This window comes from Chelmon rostratus, chromosome 11, assembly GCF_017976325.1.
Source record: "Chelmon rostratus isolate fCheRos1 chromosome 11, fCheRos1.pri, whole genome shotgun sequence".
Taxonomy (NCBI): Eukaryota; Metazoa; Chordata; class Actinopteri; order Chaetodontiformes; family Chaetodontidae; genus Chelmon; species Chelmon rostratus.
Genome location: NC_055668.1, coordinates 102460 through 114594, shown reverse-complemented (window position 1 = coordinate 114594; position 12135 = coordinate 102460). Strand labels below are relative to the sequence as shown.

At 43.5% G+C, this 12135-nt stretch overlaps 1 protein-coding gene across 1 annotated transcript in view; it reads right to left on the bottom strand.

Annotated features, from left to right (window-relative positions):
- The window catches only part of si:ch211-51a6.2 (neurotrypsin), a 77685-nt gene that overhangs the window by 48349 nt on the left and 17201 nt on the right, over positions 1-12135 (bottom strand). Inside the window, exons 5-6 of the mRNA XM_041946884.1 lie at positions 9067-9242; positions 4502-4649 (exon numbers count right to left, since the gene is read on the bottom strand). Coding sequence (XP_041802818.1) covers positions 4502-4649; positions 9067-9242 — 324 coding nt within the window. The remainder of the gene's footprint in view (positions 1-4501; positions 4650-9066; positions 9243-12135) is intronic.

The window sequence follows — 12135 nt, the reverse complement described above, 5'->3', positions numbered from 1 at the left end:
TCCGCCACTTTATGCCCCTGCTCTCCACAGTAGAAGCAGGCTTTTTCCTGAATGCGGCGGCGTCTTTCTTCCAGGTTGAGCTTGGTCCGGCCGATCTGCATGGGTTCCTCTGAAGCAGGAGGGGGCGATGTTGGACCGGGGAGAGCTGAAGAGTGATGAAGATGATTGTGGTGCTCGGCTGTCACAGCGGGGCATCTTTTGCTCCAGTGGCGAGCGGTCTCCTTACGTCGATCCCTCTCCCGTTCCTCGAGTCTGGTGTCGATTCTGATCGCTGTGTTTATGATGGCCTCCAAGTCCGTGGGTAGATCCAGTGGAGCCATCAGGTCTTTTAATTCCTCAGAGAGCCCTTCAACGAAGGCGTCGTTCAGCGCAGGTCCATTCCACCCACTGTCTGCTGCGAGTTGGTGGAAGTCGATTGCATAATCGACTACCCTGCGGCTGCCCTGTTTCAGTAACCTGGAGGCTTCTCTAGCTGGGGAATCATGATCAAAAATATTTGAGAGAGTCTTAGAAAATACCATAGCGTCAAGGCAGATTGTCGATTCTCTGGCCCATTCGGCGGTCGCCCACGTAGCTGCCCGTCCTGTGAGATGGGAGATCATGAATGCCACCTTTGCTTGCTCAGTGTCATATGCACCCGGAAAATGCTTGAAATGGAACTCACACTGGACCAGGAATGATCTGCAGTCGCCAGAGTCGCCGGAGTATTTGTCCGGAGGTGGCAACGGGAGGCATGGCGGCAGGTGGTATGACAGGAGACTCTGTGGCATCGGGCTGATGAGGGCTGGCCATGTGGGTCGTCAGACGATGAATCTGCTCGGTAAGTTGGAGTATTTGATGCATTACCGTATTCTGCAGATCCAGCTGGCGATCCGAGAGATCTTTTACGCCAAGGCCTTGCTCCGGAGCTGATCCTCGTGTTGGTGGAGGAGGCTCCCTTTAGCTGACAAGGTGTTTTTTAGGTGATTCGAGTCGGCTGAGTACATTCTTGGTCAGATTGTACTGTAATGCTGGCAAAGGCTCAAAGTACTGGACCCAAATGCAGACCAGACAGCAGTGAACAACACCTCAACGGACCCGACGAGACATAACAATGATGGACATTATCAAGTACCTTTGTACATTGATCTTCAAGCTCCAGCCAGCTTCCCAGCTCTTTTCTCATCATTATGTATAGGCGAATTAAACTTCAAAAGGGTAACAGTGTGTATTTTTGTAGTTTGCAAGAACAAAAGCCTGCTAGTGTGGTAGAATTTGCTCATGTACTATGCACTCATAATTCTGGAAAGTTACTGGCACACCCTATCCTGTGAAAGTCTCTGATACCTTTACAATAATAGGATACTTAATATTGTGTGTCCTGTGAATGCTCAGGTCATGGATAAATAACTGAAAAGCTCAGTCATGGTAATGTGACGTTCGCAATGAAAGCACCATGTAAGGAACATGACCTAAGATTAACTACTGTGAGCCATTGTAATATTGAGAATGATAAATATCCCTGGTTGGGCATCTTTCCAAAATGAGTGGGTGTTGGCCAACCATGTCTGCAAAAGTATATAACTGAATGTAGACAAGGTAGGACAGAACTTTTCTGTTGAAGATCTGTATGTGCTAGCTCATTGAATAAAGTGCCACTCTGGCTGCCTCTGCTACACCCTGTCATCTGTGTCATTTCCCTCCACAACACTATGACTGACTATCTGAATATGCTGGTGAGTGTGCAAAAGTCCTTTAACCGTTGGTGAGAGGTTTCAGGACATGAAAAGTAAACAAAAGAAATGTAACATATTTGCTATGCCACTTGATGTGGAACCTGTGCCTGACAACCAACATGAAATCACTGAGCTACAAAGCAACAATCTACTACTGTGAGCAACTCTTTTCCAATCTGACTCTTGCAAAGTGTCTTCTGCTCAAGACTGACTGACCCAAACCTGGAAAACCAGCTGCATCATCATCAATACCATCTGACATCAGACACCTCACCAAAGAGAGGCAGTTCCAGCCATTGCAGAGGTTCGTGTGATATATGTGTTAAATGATTCAGCATGTCATAAAACTGTAATGGCCCTTGATAGAAAAAAGGTTTCTCACCCCTGCTCTAGTGGATTGACGGGTATATTAGACCCTTTGGCATGAGACCTGGTTGAGAATGTGCATATAGTATATATGTATAATATTCTAAAAAAATACGCAAGCAAGCAAATATATGACAACATAGCCAGATAATAATAATATTTATATGAAAACATTACTTTTTTCAAGTAGCTTTGACTAACAAATAATATTTAGCATTTTGGCATTATGTCATCATGGTGTAGCAAGCTCCAACTGTGCAATATCCGTGTGAGAAAACAGCCATGTCTTCACTGACAGAGCATAGGGTGCTTTCCAGGAACAAGCTATGATCCGTTTAGTAGCTGTGAAACCAGCTAACAAGAAGTGCCTTTCATCTGTAGTTAGCCCCAAAGAGGAGGTGTCATTAGGTAATTGCAGACACCATGACTGAGGGATGGCCCCAGTAATATCAGCAGGGATGGCTGGTATGAATGGGCTAACAGGGCTCAGCCCTCCCAAGCTAGCACACAAAAGATGAGACAATTATGTTTTAAATAACTTACAACAGATTGTTTTGAGTTTAGGTGAAACCAAAAGTAGCAACAGCACCAATATGTCAAAAGAAAAACATAGAATATCTCTAAATGGGCTTATTTTGTACAGCCCCATCACGTACAGTCCGCTTTCATTCATTTCGTTCTTGTAAGTGATTGACAGGTGTCATGTCATGCCGCTGTGATTTACTGGCCGCTGATTTTTGACCAATAGCAGCGGCCAATAGCAAAAACCTTGCCAAACCTTGCCAGAATTATCAATGATATGGACCAAATATAATATATAATAAAAAATATATTCTTTTCATCACTTTGTACAGTGATCTGTGTAGTTTTATTAGAGCAGGGGTCGGCAACCCAAAATGTTGAAAGAGCCATATTGGACCAAAAAAACAAAAAACTAATATGTCTGGAGCCGCAAAAAATTAAAAGCCTTATATAAGCCTTATAATGAAGGCAACACATGCTATATGTATCTATATTAGCCGACTATCAAAATGACTAAGTTGGCTACAAATACATAATGAGCCTTCATGATTAAATGTTTATTTTCCCTGCAGTGCATCCTGTAGAGAATGACGCACCACGTGACTACGATGCCGCCTCAAGTTTAACTTCATTACAATATTAATGAATTATGTTTCATTGCTTTGATGAAATTAAAGAAATGCAATAAAGAAATCAGATTTTTATTTTGAGGATTCGAAAAAACAACATCAAAGTGGAACGTGCATAACGTGCCCCTTATCTGGGCAACAAACAGAATGCAATAAAACGCAGCCTGCATTTATAAAAATAAAACAGCTGCCTTTTGAAAAGATAAAGTATATAAAATCAAATTAATACAGTTTAAGTTTGATTTCTGTGCAAATGCCAAGCAAGTCAGTGCAAGGGTGAAACGCAGCAGCATCCTCTTCTCTTTTGACACGCAACCAACGCAGCTATCCTCGGACCTGAGCAACAGAACACAATAATATCCCTAAGTGTCATTCCAAATATATACTGACAAAAATCATAAATCACTTTATAAAAACAGACACTTTGTTACCAAATAAGTGCCTATGACAGGATTGTGTTCTTACCCGTTTAAAGTGACTTCTGTTTTTCACTGGTCAGCTTCTCAACATCGGGCACGTAAGATGTAACTTAAATCTTGACGCAGGACTGCAAGCTCTCATCTGTGAGGCGGGTGCGATATTTTGATTTGATGTAGTTCATTTTTGAGAATATCTGCTCGCACAGGTATGTTGATCCGGTTTGTTTACAACAGCCACCTGCCTGGCATCCCGCCCTGCTGATAGAAACGTGTGTCGCAGGCTATGACGCACATCTTCGTTGACAGAAATGTTGAAATTTAATATTTATTCTACACATTTTTACAGCATTGGAAAACGTTAAGAATGTTTGTGTTGTGTTTGTCCTCCTACAGAAACCATATTAAAACAAAAAATATATTTCCCTCCCCCATCTTTTTCCATTTTCAAACATTTTTGAAAAAGCTCCAGGGAGCCACTAGGGCAGCGCTAAAGAGCCGCATGCGGCTCTAGAGCCGCGGGTTGCCGACAACTGTATTAGAGGATCAATATATTGATATTATATGGGTGGCATGGCCCACCGTCAGGTGGGATTGGTTCCTGCCCCACGCAACTCTTCAAAGGATAAGCAGCTAAAAGTAATGGATGGTTTTATACTGTATATTGATATTGATACATTAAGTTAATGATTCTCACCTTCCCATCTGTAGGTGGCCAAACTGTGCACATGCCTTGGTACTTCTGTAATCTTTTAAACTGAGAAGGTTTTAAATCAGAAGAGATACCAAAAAGGTGCCACAGCTGGGAGTTTTAGCCTGACATTGTGGAGCAGTAGCAGTAGTAGTTTCTTACCCCAGGTTCAACTGTCGGCAAACCACCTCAGCATCAGCGTCATCCCACTCGTCATTGCAAATGGTTCCCCACCTGCCATCATGGTACACCTCAACACGCCCCTCAAAGTCCTCCTGGCCTCCCACTAACCTCAAAGGAATACTAATACCTGAGAAGAGATAAGATAAGTTAGACTTTATTAATTCCCAGCCAGGGAAATTTGGGTATTACAGGCAGCAGGTAATGGCAGTTGGAAAAAAATAGCAACGGAAATAGAGAAATACAAAATACAAAATAAAAGCTGACTATATACATGTACATTTTATACAAAGGTCTATCTGAAAGAAAAAATATGCAAAAATATATATATTGCAGCAGAGAAATTAAGTAAAGTAAAATTAACATAAAAATATACTGCCAAAAATTCTGCAAAATTTCACAGACTTTACACAAAGGAAACAAAAGGTAAAGCAACAAGTGAGCCAATAATACACATATTACCAAAATATGGTGCTGCTTTTGGATTTCAGTTCCTCTGTCTCTGCAGTGCTGGACATGCACTCTTGGCCCTGTATGCCCTAAGCTATATATTTTCTGTCTATCTATCATTATGACGATTGTCACTGTCTTCAAAGGCTCCAAAGAAGCCAATGTTCCAGCTCTGTCACATATAATGTACAGTACAGGCCAAAAGTTTGGACACACCTTCTCATTCAATGCGTTTTCTTTATTTTCATGGCTATTTACATAGTAGATTCTCACTGAAGGCATTAAAACTATGAATGAACACATGTGGAGTTATGTACTTAACAAAAAATGGTGAAATAACTGAAAACATGTTTATATTTCAGTTTCTTCAAAATAGCCACCCTTTGCTCTGATTACTGCTTTGCACACTCTTGGCATTCTCTTGATGAGCTTCAAAAGGTAGTCACCTGAAATGGTTTTCACTTCACAGGTGCCCCTTATAAGGGTTAATTAGTGGAATTTCTTGCTTTATCAATGGGGTTGGGACCATCAGTTGTGTTGTGCAGAAGTCAGGTTAATACACAGCCGACAGCCCTATCAGACAACTGTTAAAAATCATTTTATGGCAAGAACCAATCAGCTAACTAAAGAAAAACGAGTGGCCATCATTACTTTAAGAAATGAAGGTCAGTCAGTCCGGAAAATTGCAAAAACTTTAAATGTGTCCCCAAGTGGAGTCGCAAAAACCCATCAAGCGCTACAACGAAACTGGCACACATGAGGGCCGACCCAGGAAAGGAAGACCAGGAGTCACCTCTGCTTCTGAGGATAAGTTCAGTTCACAACAGCAGCTCGGATCAGAGACCAGATGAATGTCACACAGAGTTCTAGCAGCAGACCCATCTCTAGAAGAACTGTTAAGAGGAGACTGCGCAAATCAGGCCTTCATGGTCAAATGAAGGGACAACAAGCAGAAGAGATTTGTTTGGGCCAAGAAACACAAGGAATGGACATTAGACCAGTGGAAATCTGTGCTTTGGTCTGATGAGTCCAAATTTGAGATCTTTGGTTCCAACTGCTGTGTCTTCGTGAGATGCAGAAAAAGTGAACGGATGGATTCCACATACCTGGGTCCCACTGTGAAGAATGGAGGAGAAGGTGTGATGGTGTGGGGGTGTTTTGCTGGTGACACTGTTGGGGATTTATTCAAAATTGAAGGCACACTGAACCAGCATAGCTACCACAGCAGCCTGCAGCGACATGCCATCCCATCTGGTTTGCATTTAGTTGGACGATCATTTAGTTTTCAACAGGACAATGACCCCAAACACACCTCCAGGCTGTGTAAGGGCTATTTGACCAAGAAGGAGAGTGATTGAGTGCTGCGGCAGATGACCTGGCCTCCACTGTCACCGGACCTGAACCCAATCGAGATGGTTTGGGGTGAGCTGGACGGCAGAGTGAAGGCAAAGGGGCCAACAAGTGCTAAACACCTCTGGGAACTCCTTCAAGACTGTTGGAAAACCATTTCAGGTGACTGCCTCAAGAAGTTCATCGAGAGAATCCCAAGAGTGTGCAAACCAGTAATCAGAGCAAAGGGTGGCTATTTTGAAGAAACTAGAATATAAAACATGTTTTCAGTTATTTCACCTTTTTTTGTTAAGTACATAACTCCACAGATAGATAGATAGATATACTTTATTTATCCCAGTCTGGGAAATTGCAGTGCACCCTCTCCTGTGGGAGAAGGTGCTCCGCTGTCTGTCCACTGTGTGATGGAGAGGGTGCTGATAATTGTCCATGATGGATAACAGTTTATTCAGCGTCCTCCTCTCCAACACAGTCTCAAAAGACTCAAGTCTGAGTCCAAGTACAGAGCCAGCCTTCTTGATGGTCGTATCAAGTCTGTTGGTGTCGCTGGCTCTGATGCTGCTGCCCCAACATACAACAGCAAAAAAGATGCCGCTGGCAACAACAGACTAATAAGATCTCCAACATTTTGCTGCACATGTTGAAGGATCTCAGTTTCCTCAGGAAGTAGAGTCTGCTCATCTCCTTCTTGTACACAGTCTCTGTGTTGGATTTCCAGTCCAGTCTGTTGTCGAACACCACTCCAAGGTATTTGTAGTCCTCCACCTCCTCCACCACCTCCCCTCTGATCCGTAGTGACTGTGTCTTCCTCCTCCTGAAGTCAATCACCATCTCTCTGGTCTTGCTGATGTTCAGCCTCAGGTGGTTTTGTTCGGACCACTCGACAAAGTTGTCTATCAGTGTCCTGTACTCCCCCCTCCTCTCCCTCTTTTATACAGCTGAGTCAGCAGAGAACTTCTGCAGGTGACATGACTCAGAGTTATACTTAAAGTCAGTGGTGTATAAGGTGAAGAGGAAGGGGCGTGGCAGGGGGGCGTCTGAGAGGTGGCAGGAGGTGAGCTAAACCTGTTAAAAAACTGGTTTGCTCTGTCCAGGCTTCCTGATGTCTGCCTGTCTTTCCCCTTCATCTCTGAGATGTGCTTCATTCTTTTGGGCAGTGATTGTTTCACTTCAGGCTTCATCCTGTCAGGGTTTATTTCTCCATAGGAACCTGCTCACTCTACATTATCCCACTTAGAACATGGCTTACTATTAAAGCGTTCAGTAATGTGACAATAAATAATTATTAAAACAGATTTAATTCATTCAAAAGTCTGTCTCTTCTGTCACTGCTCTCACTATGCAGCCGCACTGAGAGTAAAGTATGTTGCATACCAACTGCCTCTCACTGTGTGCTTGACAGCAGGAGGGAGAACATATTTCTTTACAGTTATTTAGCATAATATATATAATTTGGAGAAGTGACGGGATATCCCAGACTTAAGAGAGACATAGCTCACGAGTATGGTTTCCCGCTATTATATTGTACTGATGGATAAAAGACCCGCAGCAGCTGATTTAGGCATTCAGTGTCATACATTTTAAAGTCTGTTTCCATTTTTCTCCACTAACCAGTTGAACGTTGAATGCCCAGGCTGTGTTTTTCGTGGTGTTTTTTTCGTGTCTGTCTGCGTGTCCGCTCTCCGTCCAGTGTTGTTCTTTACTTTCCTTTTTTACTGGGGACATTCTCCAGCCACATGTTAAGTGTTCTGTCCTCTCCAAACAAATTAAAAATAATGTCCAAAAAAATGCACCATATTTTGCCACCCAAATCAGCTGGCAATTTGTTATTGCGCTCGGTACATTATAATGTAGTGGTCCCCAACCCCCGGGCCGCAGGCCAGTACCAGTCTGTGGATCAGTTGGTACCGGGCCGCACAAGAAACAATTCATTGTTTCCGCTTTGTTTATTATCTGAGTCTGAACGATCTTTTATTTTGAAATATCTCTTATTTTGAAAAATGACGGGATTCTCTCGGTTACATCTCAGTCACTTGAGAGCTCAAATTTATCCCACAAGCCAGCAAAATTAGTAAAAAACAGACGTCTTTGGAAAGTTTCTTTGTGAAGGGGGAAAGGCCTAGTGAAGAGACAGAAGAAGAGTCTCCAACTTCTAAGTTGTAAAAAGAAAGCTTTTAACAAACAATACCAGGAGTCCTACTTGAAATATGGATTTGTCGCGACAGGTGATTCCCACACACCAAGGCGATGAGGCAATGAAGCCTTCAAAACTGCTTTGCTACTTGGGGACCAAGCAGCCTGGATTAAAAGACAATGTTGTTAGCGCAATGTTACGACGAAGCTGCTAATAAGGTTGCATACGAGTACACAGTGGATTTACGTTTATTATTATATTTACAATATAAACAATCTACATACACCCCCTCCCATCCCGGCCGCGGTAAAATTGTTTTGACCTGTCCACGGTGATAAAAAGGGGACCACTGGTCTCTCAAGAGATAAACACCCCTAATTTTTAGTAACTGACCAATCAGAACTGAGTATTTAAGAGTGCCGTGTCCTAATTTTGGTTATAATCTGTTACTAAATTCTGAGAGAATAGGGGCATTGCAACTATTCTGAAAGAAACAAAGATGTGCATATGTAGCTATAATGTCTCCACAATACATTGTAGCCACAATTTGACACACGTTATCACACATAGCCAATATTATCATAGCCAATCTGAGGTGACTCTCTGGCCTCACCTTCAGGTTCAGCACAAACCACTCCTGCTTCGTTGCCATGGTTGCAGTCGCTGGTGACATACTTCCTACTCCTGCACTCCAGTAGGGAATTCTCATTACCACGGCAACCCAGACGCTCATAGTGGAAGACAGAGCCCAGGCCAAAGTAGGAATGCTGCAGGGCTGTACCAATCTCACTACATTGACAGCAGATACACAGAGACACTCTTTTAAACACACATGCAGGCTCCTACCCTCAAGGCAAACATCATACAAGGCCAATGGAATTGTCAAAAAAGTAAAAAAGTATCTAAATGACAATTCTAAGCTCAAAAAGCACTGGTGGTATGTATTTGGATTCTTTACATAAAAGTTGTAGTAAAACTATGTAAAATAACCACAACTACAAAATCATAGTAAAAAATCGGAATTCAGAATCAGAATTACTCTCAATCTATACTTGTACTTGTATGCTTGCTTGAATCTTGGATGCTTGGACATATATATATATATTTTGAAACTCATTCCTGCCTACAAGCCTCTGGCCTGCAGAACAAAGCCGACCACCAGGACAGTACAGATATGGACTCAGGAGGCCTCCTCTGCACTTCAGGACTGCTTTGAGCTGACAGACTGGACTGTGTTCAGAGAAGAGGCAGACCTTGAGGAGTACACTTCATCTGTATTGTCCTATGTTCAGTTCTGCACTGATGCTGTCCTCCCAGTCAAGACCATCACAGTGTTTCCCAACCAGAAACCTTGGCTGGACAGCACAGTGCGGTCCCTGCTGAAAGCCCGGGATACTGCTTACAGAGCTGGAGACAGGCTGGCTTATAGCAGGGCTCGAGCAGAGCTGAAAGAAAGGAATCAAGCAGGCCAAGCTCCAGTACAAAAACAAAATTGAAGATCACTTCAATAACAACAACCCCCAGAACATGGGGAGAGGCATCAGAACCATAACAGACTATAAGCCTAACACTCAGCTCGCCAGCCACGACCCCACCCTGCCTGACACCTTAAACAGCTTCTTTGCCCGCTTCCACACATCAGGCAGCAGAGAAGTCACACACCTACCCCGGCTGGAGGAGCAGCACCAGCCCCTCGTCCTGCAGCAACACCAGGTGACATCCACCCTGAGGAGGATCAACACCCGCAGAGCTGCAGGACCGGATAAGCTGTCAGGCAAGACTTTGAGGACATGCGCTGACCAGCTAGCAGGAGTGTTCCTGGACATTTTCAACCTGTCCCTGCAGCTGTCTACGGTTCCTGAGTGCCTCAAGTCCTCCACCATCATTCCGGTACCGAAGAAGACATTCATCACCTGCCTGAATGACTACCGGCCTGTTGCTCTGACCCCGGTAATCATGAAGTGCTTTGAGCGGATTATTCTCAGGTACATCAGAGGCTACATCCCCTCGGACCTAGACAGCCTTCAGTTCGCCTATAGAGGGAATCGGTCCACAGAGGATGCTGTCTCCATCACCCTGCACACAGCCCTGACCCACCTGCAGCAGCCCAACACCTATGTCAGGATGCTATTTGTAGACTTTAGCTCAGCTTTTAACACCGTCATCCCAGACAAGCTGGCGCTGAAGCTACACGCAGTGGGTCTGCCTGCGTCTCTGTGCCACTGGATCAGAGACTTTCTCACCAACAGGCCTCAGGTGGTGAGAATAGGGAACATCACATCATCCTCTCTGGTCCTCAGCATTGGCACGCCACAGGGTTGTGTGCTCAGCCCAGCCCTCTTCACCATGTTTACTCACGACTGTGCTGCCATACACCCCACCAACACAGTCGTGAAGTTTGCGGACGACGCTACAGTAGTGGGTCTCATCTCAGATAACAACGAGACCCACTACAGAGAGGAGATACACCAGCTCACCCAGTGGTGTTCAGCCAACAACCTGGTGCTGAACACAGGGAAGACCAAGGAGGTCATTGTGGATTTCATCATGTTCCTGGGTCTCCACATCACATCTGACCTCTCCTGGTCCATGAACACCTCCCGCCTGGTGAAGAAGGCACAACAAAGGCTCTTCTTCCTCAGGAAACTGAAATGGGCTGGACTCTCCTCTCAATTGCTCGTCAATTTCTACAGGGCCACGATTGAAAGCATCCTCTGCCTTAGTGTGACAGTGTGGTATGGCAACTGCACGGCACAGGAGAGGAAACAACTGGCACGGGTGGTTAAAACTGCACAGGGCATCGTGGGCTGCCCCCTTCCTGACCTAGACTCTATATATGAAGGCCGGGTCAGGAAGAGGGCGAGATCCATCTCCATGGACCCCAGCCAACCAGGCCACAGACTGTTTGTACCGCTTCCATCAGGAAAGCGGTACAGGAACATCCGCACCACCACGAACAGACTGAGGGACAGCTTCTTCCCCAGAGCTGTTAGAGCTATCACCCCCAGCAGCCCCTCACTGCAGTGAGAGACTGTGAGAACTGTGAACCACTGCACACCGCACTTTACACCTCCACCTCCACCTGCACCTTCTGTGTACTTAACTTTTAGGTACACACATACACTTAACTAAATTATACACATTTTAGTATATTGGCACATTTCATTTTCATTGGTATATTTTATTGTCCACTGGTATATTTTATTCTGTCGGTACATTTCACTGTGTATATTTTATTCTGCTTGTATATTTTATTCTGTTTGCACATTTCACTTCCATATTTTATTGTTTATTGTTTAGTATATTTTATTGCCTTAGTATATTTTCATTCTTCATTCATTCATTTTTTGATTGTTTTAACGAATATTTTTACTGCATGTTTATTTAATTTTATTGTAGTTATCTTCATTTTATTCTTTCTAATCTTCTTATCTTTCTTACTATCTGTTCCTAACATGGGGGTTGCAATGAAATTTCATTGACATGCTCAATGACAATAAAGACTCTTGAATCTTGAATATATATATATATATATATATATATATATATATATATACACACACACACACTTATACACATATATATACATATATATAATTTATTTATTTATTTTTAATATATGTCTTGTCACAGAGGTTGAGAGTAACGCAATTTCGATTCTCTGTTTGTCTTGTACATATGG